Raw genomic sequence first — 27,709 nt, forward strand, 5'->3', positions numbered from 1 at the left:
GGGTCGACGCCGAAATCATCAAAATTCCAGGAACGGCAAGAGACTCGGTTGTTAATGACCAAATTACGAACTGCCTTTCTGATGTAATCCATGTCATGTCCTGGCTCCTGCAAACCAAATTGAATTATTTCCAGTAAGTGAGAACGCATCTGACACGTACAAAATCCTGTTGTGTGCTACAGGTGTGAAACGGAAACTCTGGACTATGATGAGACCTGATTCCACGGACATTGTCCGGAGTTCATATGTGAAGACGGCTCATGGAAGTATCCCCTGATGGCAGACAGGGTCACAGGAAAAAGTATGGCATAATGTAATTTTTCCTGATATCTTTCTAAGTGTGGGGACCTTAAGATAAGTTAATGAATAGAAAGTATAATAAAACCCTGTTGTAGATTAAAGTAACAAAGTATTCTCTGAATGTATATAATATGTATAGCATGTTAGATACCGTTAATATTGAAAGACAAGAGACATTTCTCGATAAACTCAACATTTGTGTTTCTATGTCATTTCCTAGCTTACAGTTGTGATTTATTTTGGTTTAATGTAATCCATTCATGGTATTCACAATTTGTTTATAATGTTATAACTGAAGTCTCTTCAATGTGTGAAGATATATCCAGATCCAGATATGTCCAGAGAATTAATTATTAATAATAATAATAATAATAATAATAATAATAATAAAAAGGAATAGTAATAAAATGTATGTAAATAATTAACCACTTTTAGCCATTTTTCTTTAATTCTGAAAAGCAGGAGACACAAGACAACACAAAGCATTTGCCACTGGGGCTCTGATAGGCATTTTTGTCAGTGAAAGAGTTCAATTTGTTTTTTCAAGGTGTTTTTTTTTTTATACCTAAGAGAAGAGGGTTACCTGATGGTCTGTCAAAACACATCAGTGTCATCCCATATCAGCTCCCTGTCAAACTCTCTTAAGATTCGTCAATACTTAACAGTCATCACCATACTCAGAGTGCCTCTCCTTTTGACTCTCTCCGTCTCTCACTGACAGTGTCGGCCTCTCTCTCTCCTTCTGACTCTGGATGACACCTCTCAGGGACAACAAAGCTTGTAGCTCAGTGATTGATTAGAGCTTCTTTCAGCCAATTATAATTAATGCCCGGCAGGATCACATAAACCTGGCAAATGCTCCCATTCACTCAGGACGTGGAAGAGATGGATAACCTAAGCCTCAAGGTTGGGGGGGGTCAAACCTATTTCATATTTCCTTGTTTCAGTTTAGAGGGACTTCTACATCAAGCCAATACAGAAAGCCATAAACCAGTGTCTGAAGGATGCTTTTCAAACAAAACTCTGTTGAAGATTTGTAATTCATGTGCACTTTAATTTGAATTATAAAACAGGGAACCATGTGTCCTCTCTGTGAATTTATTTAATTCAACCAGAACCACAAGGCATATTAAAAACATTTTTGCACACAACTGTCCATGAAAATTCATTAAAAAAGGTACATTTGCATGCCAGTCAGCTGGCTTTTCCCCTTAAGTTTCCAATACACGCGGCTGATTTTAAAGTGGTGCTCTTATAAAATATGAAATGCTCATGCTCAACCATACACTAAGAACCTGTTCTTTGCATGCTTCAAGATCACACACCAAGCAGGCCCCCAAAATCCTAAGGCAATACAGCCTTGTTTTACCAAGCCCCCACGTGTCTTTGGAATAGACTTACAGCTGCTGATTCAGTAGATCTCGTTCCATCTGTCAAAACTTTATTCTCTCTATAAGTGCCCATAACCTTTTGTTTTTGTTATGATTACATATACAGTAGTCCAGTCTCTATAGGGCACAACAATTACTAGATAGGTAAATGAATTACTGTATATTACTGAACATAATGTAATCTTATTATTGGATTATACTTGATTGGAAGTCTCTTTGCATTTCTGTTATTTTTTGCTATATGCATACGTTTTTGAGGGAATTCTTCCTTATATTCGAAGTTTGGTCTAAGTTTGGAAGTGCGGCTGTGGGCCTGTAAAGCCCATTAAAGCATTGTATGTAATATTGGGCCAAACAAATAAACATAACTTTACTACTTACTTTATTGAAACTTTAACTTGTCAATCAAAACTGACTTCATACTTACAAAACAATTATTGTGATAAAAGTCCTAGCATCCCTGGATTTCAAAATGTACTTTCGGGCCTACATTCGATTTGGCTGCCCGGTTTTCTTACAGAATATAGGCCATGATTTCAGTTTTACTATAGCACTAAAAATTCTTTTGAGAGAATTTAGTACACGTTATCTCTCTCCAACCAATACAATGCTTCATCTTCACTTCAACCTCATCTCAGCTTTCTGTTAACACCTTAACGCGTACAACACACACACAAATACACACCTACTTTCACAGGACAACTGAATTCTCATCTGATGAAATACAATCAAAACACACCATCACTACTCATGACAGATCAACTCACCAAATGGTTGTCGGTTCAGATCCCTCTACTTCCAAATAATCAGACTTCTCCTCCATCTGAAATTCAGTGAAAACCAGGGAGATGGTGTCCCCCGGATCTGCCAGGATGGTCCATTTACACTCCCCACTGCTGCCCAGGCCTGCACTTCCACCAGCGCCAGGGGAGTCACCACTGGGGAAATCGAAGCTGGAGATGAGCCCGCTGGAGCCCCTTAGGGTGCCACCGCAAGTGTCCTCCGCTGTCAGTTAGCAAAGAGATAGCAGGGTGGGGCGGGTGAGGGGAGAAGAGACACATGGTCTCTGGGTTATTTCAGAGCTATTACTCAAAGTTCAACATGGGGAAAAAAAGTGGCTTCAGGCATAAAACATCTGCACCTGTCCCCTCAGATAAATGCAAACCAGAGAAAGACAAATGTGGAAGCTGATGTTAGAGCTGCATAAGCCATTAAGATAAACTATTTTTATTTGTTTTTCACACATCCACAGTTTGTTGAGTCACGTTTCTACAGCTAATTCAACAACAACAATTATGCTAACAATATAAAACATAAGATTTAAAAGGTTGCTAGTTTTCTTCACACTGGCAACAATCATTGCCAGTGTGGCATTCCGACAATGGGCAGAACTATTTACCAGTTAATGGTGTGCTAATTCTGTCACAATTTCCTTAAATGCAGTTTGTAGGAGGACAAGTCCTAAATATATATTTTGTGCTTTTTCTCTTTCTTGTCTCCACCCTCCATCCAAGAGTCAGTAATTCATCAATGTGTCCTCCAAGCCCCCTCATGTTTCAGGAAACAAACAAATGGTGATAAACAGGGCTTGTAATGCTGTGAAATTGTTTATTTTTCTCTCCAATGTGGGAAGCATGGCACGTCAGTTGAATGTTAATGCACTCTACCATAACAGTGGCTTGCTCTTTCACTTTTCTCCCCCACCCCTTCTTACATCTCTCCACCTCGCTCTCGCCATTCCTCTCCTCTGAGCCCTCTCAGATCTTTCTACTATTACTCACCACCCGCCACTCTACCCCTGTATCCGTTTTTTCTCCCTTAAGAATTCTAATGATGGCAGGGCTTTCACAGTTTTCACGTCATTTAAGACTAATATGTGACACTCAGCTGTGCTAGCTGAAACCTTTGATGGCTCAGTGCTCCACTCAGGGCTGTCAGAGCTGCCAGCCTTGGAAAATTCCTGTATGCTGCATTACACGATTGGTCAAGGAACAAGAAGCGGGGGTATGAAATTTAAAAGAAGATAAAGAAAAAAGGGGAGAAGATGGGAGAGCAGGAGCTGCTAGTTAGCTTGATCCATGTCCTTTGACACATTAACTGAAGCATAGCAATAGATCAAAGTCTTCATAGGAAGGGCAGAGATGGCACATATATGATTCATATCAAGGGCAGACTCATTTGCAGACTACACCAAAGGCAGGCTTTCATTTGTTGAATAGCTGCAGCCTTGTAACAACAAAAGCATGTGGAGCCATAATGATTTGTTTTTTGTTTCGATCACCATCTCCACCTTATAACACTTCTCCTGAGTGACAAATTGTATATCCCCTCAATTTATTTAAGATGACATTCCAAAGAGAGCCCAGCAGATTTGTAGAGTAATTGGCTCTAGGCTGTAATTAAACTGATATTATTAAAGTGCTGGGAGTCTGACCAAAGGAGCCATATCACTTTTTAACCTTGATGACGAACTGGGGGGCAGCGTAAAGGGCCCTAATGGTCGTCAAGGCAAAGAGAGCGAGAAAGAAGTGGTGAAGAAGCGTTAGATAATCAGAGGTGGGGGGAGGGATGGAAAAAGACATTAAGTTGGAATGGAAAGAGACAAGTGGAGAGCAAATCAAGAATGAAAAATAAAGAAATGAGCAAAAGATTGGAATTTTTGCAAGAGACAAAGACAAACAGAGGAGAATTAAAAGGGAAGGAAAAGGAACAATAAACAACATGTCAGAGAAATGTCAGAAAACTTCTACAGGCACGCCTAAAAATAAACATCTTTGCAGTCCACACCCACCCTTATATATTAGTGACTCCTCTAAACGGTTGCAAATGTCGCCTGCCTCAGACCCTGTCCTAAGCTCCTCCAACTCATTCAGATAGTATATCACCCCTCACCTACTGTACACTCTCTGCTGATGCTGTCATAATACCAGAATTCAGATTTTGATCCGAAGTTAAAAAAAATAAATCAAATTGTTAGAGCTGCTTTGGCGCCTGGATAGCTCACCTGGTAGACCGTGGGCCTCATGTACAGAGGCTCAGACCTCGCAGCAGCAGCGGCTGCTGCTGCAGGTTCAATTCCGACCTGCGTCCCTTTGCTGCATGTCATTCCCCCTCTCTCTCCCCCTTCATGTCTAAGCATGTCTTGTTTTACAAAAAAATCGTACTGCTCAAACTGTACAAGTCTTAAAATGGCATACCAGCTTCTAAATCAAATAGTCATGATTATATTGTAAGTGTTTTCAATGTAGTCAATTTTGAATTGAACCATTTACAATATCAACAAGTACCACAATTTTGGTGAGGGTTAAAGCTGGTTATCAGTAGGTGCTCCTATCAAACAGTATCATGATTCAATCATCAATCAGTTTCATAATAATACGCTTTTACAGCATCTTCAAAGCTAAAAAGAATCCTTTTGGTTCCATTCTTCTGATTTGCTTTACCCAAGACTTCTCCATCATAGAAAGTCATTCAAAAGTCGAGCGAATATTTTCTTATGTTGATTCTTCAAACACTGTAAACATGACCTTTGCACTCTTTTGCAAATGGATGGACTGGATATAGAAACATGCCATGTTTTGTTGACAATGGCAGCTAAAGAGATAACAGAACAATTCCCCTGTCAAAGTGAATTTGGTCCTAACAAAAGCGATATTTTTAATTAATCTATTTTTGTGCTAAGATAAGACAACTCAATCAGCTGGAATATGGCATCCAAGGGCAGCATTAAAACAGCCATGACGGTGCATCTCTGTCACCATCCGGAATTTTTTTTTTTTTATTAGAAAATGAAATGTCATACTATAATAACTCATTTTGTAAATGAGTTATTTACAAATTACAATAATTTACACATTAAAATATCTAGCAATGAAGTGTTTTTTTTGTTTTTGTTTTTTTAAACCTGAATATCAGCAAATGACGCATATACTTTAGCATTTCTAGGGGACGCAACTATGTCATGGCAGGTGTATTGTTCAGGACCCAAGGAAGTGCAGTGCCTACTGTAAAGTTGTTTGGATTAGCGGTTCTCCAGAAAGCTGCAAGCAACAATACCACAGGCCAAGCAATCTGTGCTTTCCGAAAAGGCACGTTTACATTGGGCACTTTACTTGTATATTATTATATGTGGAAGGAATACAACTAGCACAATTATCCAAGAATCTGCAGGGCATCTGCTAGGGCCTAAGGGCATTGTACAATGAAACTTCATAAATCAATCAAATAACACAGCAGTAAGACTCTGTACTGTAGATAAAAGTAAATTAAGTTAGGCCGTGAGGTGTATGCAGACAGCGAGCAGAAAGCGCAGGCTGCCATCCAGCACAGTTTATGTTCTGGGTTTTGACTGGAAGCCACAGAGTACACAACGTTGCCACAAATGATACCACTGGCATTATCATAGAAAAGAAAGAGACAATGACTAGGCTCTCCCATAAACCGTAAACAAAAATTAAAGCCAGTTTTTGTTTCTCAGATATTTGTACACCAGAATAGGATGCTGGAACAAATAAAAATAGCTCCTTTATAGTTTCCTCTGAAGTGGTTTCCATGATAAGAGACTTGCTCTCTGGTGATTGTTAAACGTCATTCAACACAGGTGGTGGCAGCAAAAAGCCAAGTGCAAAAATGTGAGTGAGAAGTACAGAAGGTAATGGTGTATGTAGCCTGGAAATAGTAAATATGGCAATGGTAACTGGCCATTGTCTGCAAGCAACTTTAAAGAGACTTTTTGGTTAAATGAAAAAAAGCTTTTCATTGATTTGTGTGCTATGGATTAATCACCAATATTTCATGACATGGCAGCTGCTTCAATGCATTTAGGGGTGTGGTCCTGGTCAACACAATCTCCTGAACTCCAAACTGAATGTCAGAATGGGAAAGAAAGGTGATCTAAGTAACTTTCAGCGTGGCATGGTTGTTGGTGCCAGACGGGCTGGTCTGAGTATTTCACAATCTGCTCAGTTACTGGGATTTTCATGCACAACCATTTCCAGGGTTTACAAAGAATGGTCTGAAAAAGGAAAAACATCCAGTCTGCTGCAGTCCTGGGGGGAGAAAATGCCTTGTTGATGCTAGAGGTCAGAGGAGAATGGGCCGAGTGATTCAAGCTGATAGAAGATCAACTTTGACTCAAATAACCACTCGTTACAACCAAGGTATGCAGTAAAGCATTTGTGAAGCCACAACACGCACAACCTTGAGGCGGATGGGCTACAACAGCAGAAGACCCCACTGGGTACCACTCATCTCCACTAAAAATAGGAAAATGAGGCTACAATTTGCACGAGCTCACAAAAATTGGACAGTTGAAGACTGGAAAAATGTTGCCTGGTCTGATGAGTCTCAATTTCCTTTGAGACATTCAGATGGTAGAGTCAGAATTTGGCGTAAACCGAATGAGAACATGGATCCGTCATGCCTTGTTACCACTGTGCAGGCTGGTGGTGGTGGTGGTGTAATGGTGTAGGGGATCCCTTTCGCCTTCAGAACTGCCTTAATTCTTTTTCATTGATTCAACAAGGTGCTGAAGCATTCTTTAGAAATGTTGGCCCATAATGATAGGATAGGGTCAAACACGGTATTACTATGGTGTTCCTAATAATCCTTTAGGTGAGTGTATACTTTATTGTCTACAGTAACCAATTAAATTGCACAGGAAAATTTGGTAGATGCTTGGGAGTACTTCATTATTGTACAGAAGTGCTACGACAGACGTGTCTTTGAGAAGCCTCCACGCATGGTAGTGTAAATCATGAATCGGCAAACTGCTGTCTCAGGCTCAAAAAAGCTTTGCAACTTGATACTTTTTAATTGCTTTAACTGGATAATGCCTTTCAGGTTCCATATATTCACATGCAGCATTTCATTGGGATGCAAGGCAGTATTTAAGGTACAGTGTGCCAACGAGGTTTAGTGACATAAAAGACACTGAATCCTGGGCAATGTGTTCCCTAGCAAATCATTAGAGCATGCTCTGGATTTAAAGACAAAGGAGGATCTGTCTCTTTTAAAAACGATGGCAGTGTAAAAAAAAAAAGATGGTGGTGAGGATTAGGACTGCTTTAGATAAGCTCATTTACATCCCCAGCATCAGCAATCTAATGCTACTTGCGGAAGGATTAAGCCTCTCTCCCCTTGACTTTGATTAGATATACAACACTTGTCTTTCTACTTAGAAATATTCACCCCCAATGATAGAAGGAAGGAACTCATGTATAATTGTCTACACTACCTTAGGTTTTTCCTTTGTAATAATCCCTTTATTAATGCAAAGGTAATGACTATGTCTACAGTAAGTCCCTCATTTGCTCAGCTGCAAGTCATGTTAAACATTGACAGGGTTGAGAAGCAGTAAAAAGATCATAAATGGTTGCAGAGATGCAATTCAATTTGCATCATGCATATTGCTGGGAGTCATTTTATTATAGTGACCATCTTTCTGTAATTTCAGGTTTTTAAATGAATAATAACAGAAGAAGAGGATGATTCAATGATCATTATGGTACCACAGCACTAATCACAAAGTTACTTATGGGCAAGGGATTTGGGTCATTTTGTTTTATAAAAATTATTCTCATTTCATATTCTTTTGAAATCAATGAATATTGAATATGCAGGAACAAGTTGGTAACCTAATTCCTAATCCAAACACTATTACAATGGTTGACTGTTATCACCCACAGGGAGTTAATGTAAGCATTTCTGGCAGTAGATTGGTGAAGATATTTTCATATCAATTATAACTGTGGAGGACAACTAGGCTCTCACTTCGACTGAAAAATCTTGCCATGGGTAAGTCAAATTTTCATTTTTTGAATTCTCAATTTGACTAGCAGAGAGCTGAAAGGGCAATACAGAGAGAACTGCATGTTTAGTCCAGTCACATTACCAGACATGGAAATGTTTTAAAAGGAGCGAGGTTTTTCTGTGGCCTAATTCTCTTATTCTGTTGGACAGGGGCTGGCAGTAAGAATGACAGTGTATCAATAGACCATATTCTCATGTTACCACACTGTCCCTGTTTGCCGTCTCGCTGCCTGGTTTAATGAATGTTCAGAGACAATTTAGATGGAAGGAATCAAATGGGCTCCTGGGATGGGCAGTAGAATAGCCATTAATTCTCCATTTCACTGCCTTTCTGCTTTGAGTTGATGCCGTCTGTTTTTTTTAATGCAAGTCTTTCAGTCTTTTTGACTCCACTAATATCGACTTACGCTCTCGTTTTTCTGTCAACCTTTGAAGGTCTACAGTATTGTCACCTTTCAAAGCGAGAGTGACACAGGATAAACACGTTTATGGTTACTCTAAACAGGATAATACCTGACATTATGATGGCTTCAAAGTAACTACAGTATATTATGGGATTCCTATAACCTTGCCAGTCACTCAAAGCCATTTAAGCCATGCATTCTGATTTTCTCAATAATAGAGATAAATAAGCATGATGGTTGTGTGTGGGTTGTTTCATAAGGAGTCAAACCAAGGAAATTAAATACTAAGTTACACCACTTCATCCATACTGACTTCCATGTTGTGCCTCCACGGTAAAAACAGCAGTGACCACTTTTAATTAAATGAAAGTTGACAACTCTGTCCAGCAGATATGTATATCTGATAATTCCACAGTTTAGTAGTGAGGTTTAATACTGGTTTTAATATTGGTCAAATTTGGGCTCTACCGCTTCATTATCCTGCTTTAAACACAGCATTCGTATTGGAAGATGATATTGTAGGTCTCCCTGCACTTTTCCCTCCTCTATCCCTCTGTCTGTCAGTCAGCCGGATTTTGGAAGTTGGATGAGGATGGAGAAGGGAACTTGGATAAAGATGAAAGAGAGAGATAGTAACGAAGGGGAGGTAACTGGTTAAGAGACTGACGGTGTTGGGAGATGGTGGGGGTTGGACGGTGGAGTGGGGAGAGATTTTGTGTTGCTGTGTGTTTAGTGTGAAACAATTGATGATGAGCGAAAAGGGCAGAATCTCTGAGGAAATAAGATCAAAAGACCATCTGCCCACATACAGGAGCTGGGCTTGATTTAGTCGAGAGTGTGGCTCAAGCAGTGCCCAAGCCTGAAAAGGAGTGATGTTTCTGGCCCGTGGCAATAGAGGCTAACACCATCCTTAAATTGAAAGGAACCCTCCATCTTCAGCTTTTTGTTTCCTCCAAGCTTGCCATTTCTCAAACATCTGCTGTGCCATTTTCTTTTTGCTGTGCCTTGCACTGTAGAATGAATTGACATGAGCAAATTTGCATTGCTAGCTTTGGGATTTCGTAGGATCGTTTATTAAAATGAGAGGGGCGATCTTTGACTCTTAGTATATAGTCTCTTCGGATGACTTTGCAATTTACACCCAGTAGTCCACTAGCATCAAAATGTATTAATTTATTCAATTAAGACATGCTGGTATTTCCTGCTTTTCATCTCAATATAGAAAACTATAAAAATCCATCCGCTTAAATAAAGAGGGAAAATCGATGCAACATAACAGGCCACTGCTATTGGTGAATGTAATCTATTTGCCGATATGCCGATGGCAGTCAACAAGGCGAATATCAGCCGATACTGATGTTCAGCTGAACATGCATCCCTAGTTCTTAAAGTTCAATAAGGCTATTTCAGAATACAGCAATAAAAAAAAACACAAGAGCAGATGTGTTTGTTAGATTGGAAGAAATGATCACTACATGGCAATGGCCTTCAATTCTTCTTCTTAAGAGCTTTTGCCTAATGCTATTTTATTCTTCCTTGGGATATACTGTATGAAGTGGTGTATGTCTCTAAAAAGAACTGTAAAGGTTTTCCTGGCTAAAAATGAGACAGTAGCACCTCTTGGTGGTTTGGGGTAAAGGGAGGATGGCACAGCAAAAAGCAAAGGAAAAGGTGTTTGACTACCTGGAATATGTGCATCACAGGTTTGGGGTTCACCCAAACTGCAATAAATACCTACTTCTCTTCACCTTATCAGTTCTCTTGTATGCAGCAAAAAAGGTTGTTGAAATGTCCAAACGGAAATTTAGACAAGCTTCTAACATTGATTAAACCTAACTCGCCTACACCAAGCTGCTCCCAGTGATTGCAGCTCCAAAACGTAGTCTAAATCACAATAGCCTCTGTAAGAGAGTACTAACAGTATCCAGACTGCTTTATAATTTTGAACCCATCATGTCAAATGATCTTACTCAGTCCTCTGTACAGAACCTGTACTGCAGCAATGCTAAATTATAGACTAAATTACATTACTTCAAGTCAATACCTGCATTTGTGATGTGTACTGTGCATAACACATTACAAATTACAATTACATGTCTTGAATTATTTGCTTAAATGCGATGACAGGTCTCATCTGAGTACAGCAGGGGATAAACCGCATGAAGAGCACTAGTCAGTCATCAAACCAGCTGTCAGAGAGAAATTACCATTACGCTATAGCATCTTATTCACCCTCTGTTCCCGATGGTTGAGCAAGAGAGATGGCTGGGACAAATTAGAGAATCTTTCAAATCCTGGGCAACAGTATTTTGGAATATGATAGCAGAAAATGAAGCAAAAACCATTATGAAGCTCTCCAAATGTCAGAGAAGACTATCTATTACACCTCAAGCAATGAAGACTCTTGAAACTTTTTAAATATTTGAATACTGTAAACTGATCTTGGCTCTTGCTGTACGCTCATACCATACATCTCGTTATCTTTCAGTTTGTACTTTTTGGAATATTTGAGTAAGTGCATGTAAAGTGAGAACAGTCATTCATATTGTGGAAAAAGTTGTGACTTCTGGCTGAAGAGCTTTCTCATATGGGATGTTAACATTTGGTGCATTATTAGCTGAAATGCTAGGATTTGCATAATTAAAAACCTACAGCATTTTAAATAATAAGTTTATTTGATATAGCACCTTTTACAGACAAAGTCACAAAGTGCTTCACATGATAAACATTTGTAAAAATACAGTAAGATCCAACAGAAAATAAGCAAAAAATAATTGAAAGACCAATAAAAATCATTTAGGGACTGTTATTTATTTCAGGGGCCACCGGAGGAGTTTTGGGATCTTTAATCAAAATAGACCTGACCCTCCCTTCACCAGCAATACATTTTGGATGACCCTCTAAAATGATATGGAAAAAAGGGATGACCCTCCCCAACAATTTATTGATGCCTTCTGTACTGGTTTGCGCTTGGCAAAGCTATACAGATATCCATTGTTTTTTTTACAACCATGACATATGTGACTAAACCTCTGCATTCTCATCTTATACGTCACACTCCTCTGTTATGGTGTAGTGGCCATTTCAGTAGATTTACTCTCTAACATTGTTGTGGAAACACAATAAGCATGGAAACTAAATGCACACTTCCTGCATTACTGCATTACTTCAAATACTAAGTTACTCATCTAGTAAAGTAGTATTCACATGAAATAAAACAATAAAACATTGAGACCATTCAACAAAGGATACTGGGAAATAAATTCAACACTGGTTGCTATGGACTCGTCACTAGGCTTCCTCAGTCATTGTATATTTTAGCATAGGTAAGCTTGCCGAAGCTGAACATTATCCAAAACTCCATTTCTCAGACAAGCATCAATTTGGGGACTTGCATGCTACCACTCCTTCCTTCTCAAATGCCTTGAAAAGGCTGTCGTTTGCACAATTTCACAAATAATGACCGGGACCGAAAGGATATTTGAGTCGGGTATGGCTGCAGCCTGGAGACCTCCCGTCTCATGCCGTCCCAGCTGGTGCAGTCCGCGAGCATCGACTTTTCAAAATAAAAAGCTTGCATCTGGTATGTTTTCGTACGGTGTTTTGGATGTTTTTGATCTAAACAGTACGGCAATCATGCTAATGAATAAAATATTTTTTTCAGCAGATGTCTTAGTTACAGCACGATGGAGCTAGCAAAGCAGTTTTGTGTTTATATGTGCGAGCGGGATTTATTCAGTTTGGGAAATCCCACGGTCTCTACAGCTCAAATTGTCTGGCTGACTAAACAGGGAGGGACCCATCTGCTAGCAATAGGGGCCGAGACTGAGAGCTACATAGAGCTACATGGATAAATATGCACCAAACAAGCCACTTTGAAATGTTGCTATTCTCATGAATACAAAAGTTGGGTGACCCTCCCCTCTAGACTAAAAAAATGTGGATGACCCTCCCATCAACAAAGAATAAAAAGACACGACCCTCCCCTATTTTCCTCCGGTGGTCCATACCATAAATACCAAACGGCCCCTTAAAAGATTAAAACCTAAAACCCAAAGAAAATAGGAAGGGCGTTCCACAGGTTTGGAGCCACCAATTCAATGGACCTTTCACCTTTAGTTTTTAAGCGAGTGCGTCGGACCTACAGTAATCCCTGGTTAGAAGACCTGAGGGACCCGTTAGTAGTGTACGGATGGAGCAGGTCCGAGATATAAACAGGTGCCTGACCATGCAAAGCTTTATAAGTCAAAACAAGAACTTTAAATTGGATCCTGAACTTGATCGGAAAACAATGTAAGGAGTATAAAATTGGAGTGATGTGCGACATCCTGCTGGACCTGGTCAACAGCCTTGCAGCAGAGTTCTGGAGGAGTTGTAGACAGTCCTGGGACGACTTCTGGGACAGGTGAAAATGGAGTTGCAGTAATCAAGCAGGGATGATATAAAACTATGAATCTCAAGCTCAGAATGCAAAACCACAGCTCTAAGTTTGGCAATGTTTCTTAATTGAAAGAAACATGTGCGGGTCAGTGATTTGATATGTTGATCAAAATACATGTTATGATCAAATATAACACCAAGATTTCTCAGTTTGGAGTACAGCCCAAGTGGCAATGCAACAATCCAGTAGATGTACCGCTCCTGCAAACAGCATTACTGTATTTAAGCTTCTTACTCTACAGGAATAAATATTTAATTAACCTTTTGAGCCATAGAAGCTCTAATCAATTTCAACATGATTAAAATCATTCCGGCCCATTAGAGTGCAAATAAATTTACAGATCTAATGAAGACTTGTGCCAGACTTTACTACACCAGTCACCCAATCACAAGCCATCAAGCAGTCAATCATGTCTTAGCAATTAACGTAAAGCAATTCATGGAAATCAAACTACAAAAAGGTCAAAACAAACCAATCACCTGCTCACTGTAAATGTCTTAGAGGAACACAAAAATGTGAAGATAGCATGTATTCTCCATGGTACCCTACAGTCACATTGTACAGCTGGGAGTAAACGTTGGCAGCAGTCATCAGTTGCAGTTAAAATGATTAGCAACTCCTTACTAGTGCGCGTTTGTCTGCATGCATGGGTCTGTGTTGTCTGTCCCCGTCTGTTTTGGACCTGAACTGGGTTGGGGAATTATTACCATGTAATTTATATTACTATAATACTGTTTTGACTATGTTTCATTGGCCATGGCCTCTGTTGTAGGTCATCTATTGTGAAAATTTAAAATAAAGTTGAAAAAAAAAAAAACATCCTCACCTCTGCAGATTGGCACAGGGAAGTCCCACACTGACACATCAGCTGCGTTGGTCACACAGGTGAGGAGTGAATGTCCGTCCAGGACATAGCCGGTGACGCACCGGTACCGGATCTTGTCACCAACGTTGAATTGAGTTCCATTCAGTATGCCTTTGGGTGGGACCCCTGGGTTTCCACATGAGCTGCTTCTCAGCTCTGGGAAATTGAAAGAGAAAAGTATTGTTAAGAATAACAATGTGTTGCTGTATAAAATATGTAGCAGAGTGTTTCCTAAATGTTGTCTTTAGTCATGTACGCAAAGCGATTAGGTTCTATTTTTATAGTTTTGGCTATCTAAAAGATGTCCATGTGATATTTGGGATTGTTAGTCACCTCGACTTAAGTGTTATGAGTATTTATACACTGTTACTAGCTGGTAAATGTCAGCGCAAATCTGACATTTATGCCATTGCTACTCAGATGCTTAGTTATGTCTGAAGAGCTAATATTATCTTGGGATAAGATATAAATGCACTACCCAGCGAGTGGTGAAGTATCGCAGTGGTGCTTTACCCATCTCTTTAGATTAAGAGTCCACTAAATAACAAATATATAACTGGGAGCTGCAATAAGGGGCAGAGAAAACTGGTACATTGGCACAATGTAAAATAAAAGAAACAGCAAGGAAGTAAAAAAGATGGCAAGAGGACATGAAAGAAGAAGCTACAGCTGCAGAGTATAATTATTTTTCCTGTATTCTCCTAAATGGCCAAGTTGCTTAATAGTAGGAACATATTCCTCGTCACAAAAAAAAAAAAAAACAGCACTGAATGTGCATCAGACTTACAATTTTTAAGCGCATATATATATCATACCCACTAGATGGCCTGGTGATAGGCCAAGAAATCATTTAACATGAATACTGGGCTTCCATAGGATAACCCAACTTTTGGCACATTTTACTGTGCATCGATAACTGTCAATGAGACACGTCATCAAATAACATCTGCTTACAAGGATCTCTTTTATGTTACTTACAGGTTATTTTTGGGTTCCAAAACAAAATTTTTACTGTACACATTTTCTTTAACTCTGGAAAATAGTAACTATATTGTAAAATCTACAGTAGGCATGTACAGTATATTAAAAGAATGCATATTTTTCAAATGTAATGTCTCCTTCATTAATCATGGTACAAACAATAACGGTAAATAACTGCATGTAACAACAACCATAACAATGAAAAATAATATTACCTGTACAAAATTGCATTCATATTATTTTATATCCCTTGGCAGACAACTTTTTGAAGATGGCATATTGAAGTTGTACATCTTCCACTAGAAAGCATTTTCAAAGAAATTGCTATCATATTGTGCTCATGCGCTGACAGAGCTTAAGTATTTCTGATCAATGTATTTCTTTGCAAACTATTGAAAAGGAATTTTGATAAAGATCTACTGTACGTTGTGATAAACAGGCCTGGAGGAATATGCCATCCTGTATTCTTTTGGTTGAACACAATCTTCCACTACATTCCTCTCCTCCATAAGACCACCATAACTCTCAATCTCTGTCAGAAGTCCCCTGCACATGTCCAGCCTGCACAAAATGTATCAGCAAGGATTTGATTTCAAGCCCCAGTACAGGACATTACACATCATCCGCTTCTTTTTGCCTCAGCAGGTACATGTTGACTAAGTGTTGACTATTCAGCTTGATGTGCAGGCAGCACCTTCAAAAACAATATAAATCAGCACAGTAATGTTATTATTGAATATACTGTATACAGTCAGTGCATCTTAAAAGATACACTTGGGTCAGCTTTATGATTAAGAACACTACATAACTGAATTTGTGGGTAATGATCAATATAACCAAATTAGTATGATCAGATCCAGGGTCGTCTTGTTGATAGGAATACACATATTCCTTCTTTCCTACAGCTTGTGACTGATCATGCAGTCAAGTTAAATTATTATTGTTGATATTTGACATCTGTTTATGGCCAATTATTCCAACTGGCAAGCCAGGGAATAAAAAGCCATTTTTACTTTTGCCTAAACTGTGTTAGATGGATCTCCTGTATGGAAATCTAGACAAAGAGATAAAGAGGAGCATATTTGAGACCCTGATCTTGAAGTTGATTTCATTGACAGACACATCTGTGAAGCTGCATTTTCTAATAATGATTTCCAAGACTCATTTTTGAAATCCAATTACTAATCCACTTCATACTCCACATGCTCACATACACATCCCTCATACGTACAACCCCAATGAATACAATATAAATCATTTGCATCCAGTTGGCTGTTTATGTTTATGAGGAAAATTAAATACCAAGACTGCATCGGTAATAAAGTAGGAAGAAAGGGAACCTCGGAACATGTGTGATTTCTATTTAAATCAAATACAGAAAGTGTTGGCTAACAGGTGAACACTCATACTCAAAAAAGAACTAATAATATAGTAACCATGTTAGCCTGACATTCCAAAGCTTCACTAAAGGTATAAAATTTCTAAGCACAAAAATATATATAAAAAAAACAATCAAAAGAACAACAATAACATACAGTATTTCCTAAAACCCCAAGTGGCTTTTTTAGGTAGATCAACTTTTCACTGAGAGAGCTAACTGAAACATTGGGAGCTGAGGCTCTCATTCATTTTCCCACATTTTAAGACCAGCTATATTTAGACAAAGCCTCTGCAGATGAATCTGTCTGAAGAAGAGTAAAATATGTATAATGGGTTCATTGTCTATTTATGTATGATCTATGCAATTATTTTACTTCAAGCTGAAACACCTCATTCTACAAGTAACTCACAAAGTTCAGTGGAAAAGGGAATGATATTTTATGATTGACAGCTTATTTGAGTTGAGGGAGAGAGGTGCCAACTGAGGGAAGATCAGGCCTTACAGTATATAGTGCAGCACTAATGATACCTGACCAATGTAGGGATAAGGAGTGAAAAGCAGAGTTGAGATGATCACTGGAGAATACCAAAGAGCAAAGACCAATGAGCTTGCCATGGTACAATTAGTGCTGCCGCGATTAGTCGACTTAGTCGACGTAATCGACCATTAAAATAAGTCGACGGCAAATTTTTTAGTCGACGTGTTGTTATACTATTGACCGCCTATTTATTTTTGGTCTCGTGTCTCAAACGGCTCACTGTAATTCACCTCCACACCAGTCTGTGCGCGCCCTGCTGGTTAAGCTGCTATCCTCTTTCTTCCCCCTTCACTGCTTTGATTTGAAAAATGGCGGAGGCAGGCTGTACGGCGTTGCTTAGAACTTGCAATGTATAACTATTATCAGAACGGCCCTCGCGGCCACGAAACACTACCGGCCTATGGGGAAATCCCGACTCTGAACGTAAGTATATCATTATTAATGAAACGGCAAGCAAGTCTGTACTGTTTATTAACTCTTGACAAGTACAATGACTGTCTTTGGTATTAAACAGACTACTTAGACTTTGGCAGTAATGTTTTCTGCCATGCACGCAAGTGTAAATGCGAGCAGCATAGCTGCATGTCTGCCTGCTTTCAGCTACACACTGCCTGCGTGGTGTTTCTGTTGTGCGTCAGCTGCGTGGCGTTTTCTATGTCTTTACACACCAGAAAGGTGTCTGACGCGGCGCTGCTGCTGCTAGCCTTGTCTGTACACATGTATGTTTCCCATTGATTACTGCACTCAAGCAGTAGTATACTTCATGTTAAACATACAGTAAATATATACTGATTTGATTACAGCAAAGACAACGTCGGCAGTATTGACGGCATAATAGGCTACAGAATATTTTGTTCTGTATTGACAGGTGCAATATTTGAAAATCAATAATTCTGTATTATTTTTTTAAATTACATTTATATCTGCATTTATGTCATTTTTTTGTTTGGTAACATTTAAGTCATTTATATTGTTTATGGCACAGGTGACATTTTATGTTTGAGCCCTTCAGTTGAGTTCAAAATAAAATGGACAAAATAACAAACGCTTGACTCGTCAAAGTCGTTACAAAATTAGTTGTTAGTGGCAGCACTAGGTACAATATGTGTGTTGAATGTAGCTGATCTACCACTCAGTTTTGATGTATCAATCTCTTTCTCTTCTACTGTAGGAAAAAAGCATCAGATAAATGTCTTGTTGTTATGGGATTTGAGAAAATAAATTAAGACATCACACTACAGAGATGCATATATATCTTTAAGGAGAATATTTTATTATTCTGGGCAAATCACTGGTCTGAAGTCTGCTGTAACCCACTGCATTGCGTAGAAACCATGCAATTGTGTTAGAACTTGTCATTAAAAGCTATGCAAATATCAGCAATTATACTTTACGGTTGAGCTAGAAACTATACAGATGGGTGACATAAATGAAAAACATGGATCAGAAATAACAATACACTAATGAAGGATAGGATGAAGGTTTTGATGATGGGGACAGCGCTGTCTAACAAACCGTCTCTATGGAAAAGAACTTGAGCTTGCAAAAGCGACTCTACAGAGGAGCCCTGCAGGCACACCCCTCTCAAAAAACTAGTTCATACAACATGTTGTCCAACCAAGTGGAAGGTAAGAGTGTTAATTGCTGTTCAAAACAGCTACACTTGAAGGCGGAAGTGAAAAGCCGGCTGTCATAGGAAGGGGTGAGACTAACACATTTTCAGACAGACAGTCTCTCCTGGCAGGCATTCATAGTGTTGGTTGTAAACACGAACAGATGTGTAAAGAATGAAAAAAGAGCTGAGAGAGGTTCAAACCTTGGTGGCTCCTTTCTCACCTTAGCACACCTGTCCAATCGTTGCGTGAAGTGGGTGTGAATGTCTGTTGTCATTTCGGAAAGTTACAGATATTGTCAGAGGTGACCCTTCCAACCCCCCCCCCAAAAAAAAAAAAATTCTGAGTTAAGATCTGGTGACTGCAAAGGCCATCGCATCTGATTCACATCATGGTCATACTAAAACCATTCACTGACCCTTCATAGCATCTGCATTATACAAGTGCGTGTTTAAGCCTTTGAAAAATAATCTGAATCCATATATTGCATGCTTTTATCTCTAGAGGTTAAATATCCAAATGTTCCATATCATATTATAAAAACAGGAAGCAATGTCTGTAAAATGAGTAAATGTGGTGTGTAAATGTTCGCCACTGTTTTCAATACCACAAAGGGAAATATGTTAAATAAGAGACTGCAATTGAAAACCCAGCAGTACATGAAGTGTACATGTGTGAGCAATCTAATTTACCAAGATTACTGGCTTTCTCCAGCACAAATGTAACATGGAGGGTCTGGCAAGACTTTGTGAAACTGTTTAAAAAGCAACAGTAGCAGAGGGGACAATGACATTGTGTGTACCTAATAGGGTGGCTTTGATGTAACCTATTGGTACAATCTCGTCTGTGAATATTTAAACTAATAAGTCAACATACATTCTTTGAATTGTCGCCATACCTCATTCCCAAATAATTCTTTGCATTAGACATTCTGCTGCTTGTGTCTTGACTAAATTGCTGTGACTTGGATGTGACAGAGTAAAATCAAAAAGTTTGTGCACTGATGAGTATTACAAAACATACCCTGTGTTCCCTGAACACAGTTATAATTTCAGCTGCCAGATGTTGCTGGGACCTCGGACAGATTGCACTCAGCCAAATAAAAATGTGATAACGTATACATTATTTTACAGAATGACACCATATTTTCCAAAAAATTTAACCGTCTTTAATTATTTCCCATGGATTTTCTATGGAAGGGAATGATGCAATTAAGGCTCATGCTCAAATACTAATTGTGCAGGAGGTAGTACAGATTTTAAAGCTCATTTGCATGGTTTAAAATATTATTTTACGATTTATAGATTCACTGGTCACATTACATTCAAACTGACTTACACTTCAGTAACTATTAGACATGCATTGCTATAATCATTAATTTCTGGAAGCTGTTCTTAAAAGAACTAGCCTATGTAGAGAAACAAAAGCGCAAGCTCAAGTAAATGTTTGGAGATTCTCACCCAAGGTCACTAATTAAAGTTATAAATGCATCCCAGCTGTAATTACAGCAACATTGACTCATTGGCCTTTGGTGTATGGAAAGTCATAGCTAATGTCTCAGACAGACACGGCTCTTGAATTAATTCAAAGGATGCGTTGCAGACATTGAAGCAGTTGGTTTGGATAACGCCTCTCACTGTAGGCAAAATAAAACTGTGCCTCTATTGCAGCTACAGTAGCTACATGTCTGGATGTTAAACTGAAAAAAAGTACTTTGAATAGTAGCCTGCACTTAACATGGAATCAGGATTTCTACTTTTACGAGGGTTTGAAGAGCCCCGTAAATAAATAAAGTGTTTTAGATACAGTGTTAGCCCTGAGCTAACAACAGTTGCTGTCTGGAGGACCCTAAATAAATTGTTGATATAAGTGAACCTTGGGAAAACAGCTGCTCCTAAACACCAGAGGCTGGAGCAAAACCTCATGAAACCCTGTACAAACATATCTTCAAGGAGGGAAAAAATGAATGCATACAATGCTAATACAATGCCGAATGCTTTTAACCTCACAAAGCAGCAGCCAATCTGCAAAGTACAGCACATTTAAAAACAGTGCATATGGTGCTTAACGTCATTATACACACACCACATAGCATTTGTGATGACAGAGAAACTATACAAACAAAAAGTTGAACAAACAGCAATATGATGCTGCAGAGTGCTTTTAACACAGAGAAATCTCGCTGACCTACCTGTAAACTATAGTTGCTTTACCAAAATTGGTTAATAGGACAAGAGAACAACAATATATAACTTATAACATAAGGCCTAGTAAAGATACATTCCACAATTAGAGTAAAAAACCAGAGTAATGGGATTTTGTCATTACAACAAAACACTACCATTTTCACCTACAGTTGCGTTCCCAAACAGTGGGAGTGAGAGTGGCTTGCATTATCCCTCATCACAGTGGAAACGACTGAGTTATGTGAACTAGTAAATGAGGTGGTTGGGTGCGAGTTTTCTCAGGGGCTGAGCTATTTATTTCGCCTGTATATCTAATGACTCTGTAGCCCTTTGAAGAAGATGGAAGTTTGACGGAGTGGCAGTGTTTGTGAACACACAAGCAGCACACTTTCCCACAGGAGCCGCCTGTACACTGCCTGTCTGGCTGCTTCACTGGCTGCAGAGCTGGATTTTCATGCAGGCGGGGAAAATAGTATTGACTGAGCCCATGTTGGATCACAGGGCAAAGTAGTTGGTAAACAACCCATGCTCATACATGCACGTACACACATATTTTTCCAACCTAGTGGACAATCTGCATGGCCACATAGGGAAAAATGATAATGATTTAGGGAGAAAAGATGAAATTATGTTTTATGGGTCAGCTGTCTTTTAAAGACTTCTTCAAATAAAGGGCAGGTTGAAATGACATTGAGGCAGGTTTTAGATAGGCACGGCAATGTTTTCACTGCAAATAGACAACCGGGCAGGCAGATAGCATTACTCCCAGTTCAGTACATGTACACTGCAGCCTATCTCTATCCCTTGGAAAGCCACAAGCACCAGTGGCCATTGCTTGGCTGGTGTTGTGTGTTGTAGAAAACCCCCCATAACTCTACCTCTTAATAAATGCAACCATTTCAGGCCAAGTGTTAAGGTTGCAGGATCACACTGACAGAGAGGTGATAGTATAGGAAAGTAGGCACTAATCAGTAATAAAATTCACAGAAAGTCAGTTTGCATTCCAACATACTTGACAAAAGATCGACAGGCTGTTGAGAAATTCAATTCCTGTGTCCTTCACTGTGTCCTTCGTATGCACGCAGATTCAAACTCAGTTATTGCAGTCATGATTCAATCATATCTGAGAGACTACAAGCATCACACACTTTCAATCATAGGAATGAGCAGCACATACATATTCATGCATAAGATGTAGCTAACCATATCAGCATAACGAGGAAAAAAGTTATACAGTAAATGCAAATGAATACGTTATGGACGGGTACATTGAAATAGTTGCGTTTTATATGCGTTATAAAAGGGCTCGGACTGAAAATAATGAAAATGTATGATAATAGTCAAGCCGTTGGGCTTTCAATCAGATGATGATGATGATAATAACGATGATACCAAGTAACTTTCTTATTGACATTTCTTATTGAATTGCACCATTATACTGTAAACTACTGTAGCACCATCATTTCACATCCAAAATATGGCATTACATTCACTTGTCATGCTATTATTGCATACAATATACAATGTATTGGGAATAAACTTTAAAAATTGATAGCACCATCATATCAAGGATGTCTGGAGAGAAGCCTGTAGAGTAATACCATACTACTTAGATTGTTGTTTAAACATTTATGCTGTGTAGTGTCTTGTAACACCAAGCTATTAAAGAATGAATGACAGTCATAAGAAACTGAGTTGTACATGTTATAGTATTACCATACCACAGCTTTGGCTACCATCCTTAACCAATACAACTCCTACACAACTAGCCACGAAATAAATTATAAGATATAGCATCCCCTATTGTCCTTATTGGAAAATATTCTCCACTGTACTTATTACTTTTCAGTATTAAGTAATGGGAAATATCTGTGCCTAATGTGAAACACAATGTGATTAAAGGGATATTTCACCGTTGGAAAGATGAATATATCTTTAAATTGGGTCACTTATGTAGTAGAAATGTGAATTCTTTTTAGAAATTGGTGGCTTCTAGGCTGAGAAAAGCCAGAAAATGTGTTTTTGGCTCATGTGGATGAAAGACACCAAATCCCAGAATGCACTTGCTTCGCTGCTTTACAGTCCACTCCCAAGCCACGCCTACCGTTTACAGACAGACAGACAGTGAGACAGTCAACTCAAGTGTGTTTTATTGTCATTTCAACCATATACACAAAACAACGTTTCACCATGGCTCAAGTGGTGTTACACATTTAAAATATATGAAAACGACATTATATAAAAACGACATACGAAACAGGCTACATTTAGTGCACACACATTATACGCTCCGTAAAGTTCAGCTAACGCATAGTAGCATTAGCGCTTGGTGGGATGTAAACACAGAGTATAAACACAGCCGTAAATTTGCGTGGAATGTATGATGGTCGGCATTTAACAGTCACAAACTCCACCAGCAGTTAGCAGTTAGTTGGATACAAGCATCCCATTTCTGCACCAGTCCGTGTTAACACAGCACACCTCCACTAGTCTTCCCGGCGACAGAGCAGCCGGCCTGGTAGCTAGATAGTCCGGTACACTGTTGTTCAGCCATGTTTCCACAACAACAAACACACAGCAGTCTCTGAACTCTCGTTGGGAGTTTCATTGAAGTTGGATGTAGTCCAGTTTGTTGTCTAATGAGCGGACACTTGCAAGCAGGATTGATGGAACAGGTGGCCGGCTAGTAGGCCTGCACGATATTGGAAAAAACTTACATTGCGATATTTTTTCCCCCTGCGATATATACAGTCATGTGAACAAATTAGGACACCCATGCTAAAGTTGACTAAAAAGAGGAATAAAAAAATCATCTTTAGCAAATTGATCGTAATGCCTTATTTAAAAAAAATGAGGAAAAATCCAATCTTTAAAGGACACCAATAATTATTTATTTGTGAACGAATAATGTATCGTAAATAAATAAATGTTCTTCCTTAAAATACAGTGGGCATAAGTAAGTACACCCCTATGTTAAATTCCCATAGAGGCAGACAGATTTTTATTTTTAAAGGCCAGTTATTTCATGGATCCAGGATACTATGCATCCTGATAAAGTTCCGTTGGCCTTTGGAATTAAAATAGCCCCACATCATCACATAACCTTCACCATACCTAGAGATTGGCATGGTTTCATTTCAGTTAGCCTAATAGCTGGTTTGATTTGCATTGAGAGATGATTGATGATTGATTTAGCCTGGCTGGTAGCAGCTTTCTGCGGTGAAAATTGGCCAAGATGTGTTGTGATTACGTTGCATTAATCAGGTGATTTAGTTTGTCTTTGCAGCGAACATAAAACACTGACTACTGTAGCTTCACTACCCATGGAAAAGTATGACGATATTTTGTTATAAACAAAATATTGTGCAGCCCTACCAGCTAGCGTTAGCTTTCCACCAGCTCCAACTCCTGCACACCGCTGTCGAGGTCCCTTTCCCCAGCTAGTGGCATCGGACACTGCAGGCTGAGGTGCTGGTCTCCGTAGCAGGCGAAGCTCGCGTAGTGTGTCGAGTATTCCGTCTGTAATAAAGTTTCTTGCATATTCACCGATCTGTACCAATGTATCCCGGTGGTACAAATGTGCGGTAGTTTGAATGCACATAATTGTTGTAAAAGTTTTCTGATGAAAAGACGGAGCCAGTTTAGCGAAGCTTCAAGATGGATGACACTCGTTTTTCTTCGGCAAGCTTCGGGTAAAGACAACAGTCCAACCCCCTGTGGGCAGGTTGAAAACATGCGGAAGTAGCTCCTACTAGTCTACTGGATGTAGTCCATTGCCTCTGGGCAAAAGAGCTTTTTTCCAGACCCACAATACAGAGATCTCTCGTCTCAGTGGGACATGAGGGAGGGAAGCATGGTCATTCGAAAATACTACCGTGTTTCTACTGATATAAAGCTTAATGCTAAATCGGTGAAGTATACGTTTAACATCCAAATCAGCATAAAATCCAAGATTGCACAGGCAAAAGGTGGAGGCAGAAGAACGAGACCTAATTTAACCAAGCCGCTCACTGGAGACAGAGAGAGAAAGATAGAAGGAGACAGAAGAGGGAGAAAAACAGAGCAGGGGACATAGAGCACAAATGGGCAGATGGAGAGGGGAGAGGTCCTGGGCTGGCCAGATCTGGGGCAGGTGGGGAGATGAGGAAGGAGTAAAGGGGGGTGGAAAGGACATCATAAAAGGGAGGAGGAGTAAGGCTAGAGGATAGGGTCAGCCTGTGTATGCAGGAGAAGGAAAGGGAATTAGAGATGGCCCGATACCATCTTTTGCTTCCCGATACCGATTCCGATACCTGAACTTGCGTATCGGCCGATACCGAGTACCGATCCGATACCAGTGTGTCATATATTTTATTATGTTTTAACAACTGTATACTACTATCCCTGTATGTATGCGATATGATTTCTATCTTTGTTGTCTGTCTGGCTCAGGTTAAACTCTTTGTGAAACATGAACGCCACAGAACGTTCTTTTATTCTCCAGTTTGACAGTCAGTTATAACGGAAAAAGACCATAAATAAACTACTTTAACGTAGATTTTCTTTAGGGCTTTATTACGTGGTATCGGATCAGTGCATAAACTACAGTACTTCCCGATACCGATAGCAGCGTTTTAGGCAGTATCGGAGAACATCTCTAAAAGGGAATAGGACTGAAAGTAAAGAAATATCTGAAGGATGGAAGGAAGAGAGGAGCAGACAAGCCAAAGAAGGACAGGTAATGATAAAAGGAGGAGGAAAAGAAAGGAACACATTAGAAAAAAACTCATAAAATATATTGAAGGAACGGAGAAAGAAAGAACTATGGATGAGCGATGGAGTTCACATGAAGAAGCAGAGGGGAGAAACGTAGGGGTGAGCGTGATGGTCACAGAAGGATAGTTCCTATTTAGAAAGCTCCCCGCTGCTCTCGGCTCTGCTTTAACACAAATAACTCGGTACATCCATTAGTTCAACTAATTCCCATCACCATCTGCCATGCAATTTCAGATCACCTCTGGAGTTGCAGAAAAGGTTCAGGACTTTGGGGGGAGAGATGTTGATTTGGAAAATATGAGATTAATTTGCTTAATTGAGGTACCTAATCTTTCCATAACTCAACAGTGGAAGTCCTACAGGAAATCAGGTGAGGTAAGTGTGATCACACGTCCCTCTCTTAAGAATAAATGGTGTTTACCTCTCCTGGCTGATTGATTTTTCTTCTAAATGAAGACCTAGTTTATGAAGAGCTGTCCTGATCGTAGTCTCTGACTTAAATTCCACATTTATTTCATTTTGAGGGCCATTTCTAATAAAAGTCAAAAGAGCAAAGAATAATGCTTTTCTTACCTTCATAAGCCACCTTAAATCCATGAGCGCTTACTGCAAAGTCACTGGTAAGCCTCAGTGAAAAAATGGAGCCAGAACTGGTAACAGGCGGAGGGATGGTAAATCCTGTTATCCTGCAGATAAGAGAAAGACACATCATTCACTGAATGTATGATTTAATGTATATCAATCACATTTATGTGTCTATAACATTAAAATTACATTGTGCAGTTTTAGTTTTAGCCTAATTAAATGCAAGACAAATGTTTTAATTAAATCTGTATGATGACAGTAACAAAACCTGCTTAAATGTAAAGAAATATTACTGCGGTAAAACATTTGCATTTTTCAGCTTCCAAATTCTAAAACCACACAAGTTCAAGTGCAATGGCTGCTGAGTGACATCTATTACAATTTAGGCTTTTTACCCAAATTGTTATGATCCCAAAAAGACAACACTGTTAGAAAGTTGTGAGGCAGAAACTAAAACACTACATGGGTTTGTTAAACATCTGTCATTTTTGTATTTAAATTAGATAGGCCACCAGGTGAAGTGGCTGACTGTAAATTCATAAATTCCTGTTGAGGAATGTCTGCACTAAAATGCAATGATGCACAAAAACGGCACACCAAAGTAACTACCACTAAAAAAATAATGACTGTGTTGACCACTGGTGAGTTTGTGCGATGTAGCATTTTGTGTCTAATAAGACAGAACTACTCTGAGAATTGTGATGCAATTTGTCCAATAATATACTGGGTACTATACAATCAAAACCCAAGTGAAAACCTTGCCTGTTGTTGGATGTTGTTTGAGGGCTGGCAGCTGCATTGTAACAGACTGCTTCATTACGGCATTTCAAATTAGGTGCAGATCCAAACAAATCCATTTACTTTCACAACGTCGTAAACAAGATGTGTTGCTGACCATTCCTCAGCACCCGTTGCTGATGTTCTATCGACCTTCCACTGCTGTAAACCAGGCTGTGTAGCATGGACAAAACTTGTGCATGAAACAAAATGTGTCCAATATTGCCACCTTTTCTCTTGTTATTTTCCATTGCTAGTTTTGCTGCCGTTTGTGTGACTAAACCTCTACTTGACAAAAAGCCAGGTGAATAATGTCTGTATTGGGCCAAGTGTAGAAAAACAGAACTTCCTCCTGTGACAACAAAGAAGAGGGTGCTGTATTTACAGCTTCAATAGAGTTTCCAATTACAGCACTGAACTGTGCTGGTCCTTGCAGTAAATAATTAGCCTACACTTTGTCGCAGGTACTGCAAAGCATGCCAAGATACAGCTAAAAGACAATTGCAACATGATGCAATTTTGAATACATTTATGGAGGAAACAGAACTGAAAATCTGACCTTGTTAGAAGCTTAATCACTCACAAGAGAACTGTACTGAATTTGCATGCTATCGTGGTTAAATTAAACGTGGAGGCAAGCTTGTGCATCCCAAGAAAAGTCTTTGTTGGAGTGCTTTAACAA

The 27,709-nt window shown here is 39.2% G+C and overlaps 1 protein-coding gene across 1 annotated transcript in view; it reads right to left on the reverse strand.

Moving 5' to 3' along the window:
- Positions 1 to 27,709, reverse strand: part of LOC144519920 (CUB and sushi domain-containing protein 3-like) — a 262,641-nt gene that overhangs the window by 206,141 nt on the left and 28,791 nt on the right. Inside the window, exons 3-5 of the mRNA XM_078253451.1 lie at positions 26,239 to 26,351; positions 14,173 to 14,367; positions 2,459 to 2,696 (exon numbers count right to left, since the gene is read on the reverse strand). Of these exons, the coding sequence (XP_078109577.1) occupies positions 2,459 to 2,696; positions 14,173 to 14,367; positions 26,239 to 26,351 (546 nt within the window). The remainder of the gene's footprint in view (positions 1 to 2,458; positions 2,697 to 14,172; positions 14,368 to 26,238; positions 26,352 to 27,709) is intronic.

This window comes from Sander vitreus, chromosome 6 (genome assembly GCF_031162955.1).
Source record: "Sander vitreus isolate 19-12246 chromosome 6, sanVit1, whole genome shotgun sequence".
Taxonomy (NCBI): domain Eukaryota; kingdom Metazoa; phylum Chordata; class Actinopteri; order Perciformes; family Percidae; genus Sander; species Sander vitreus.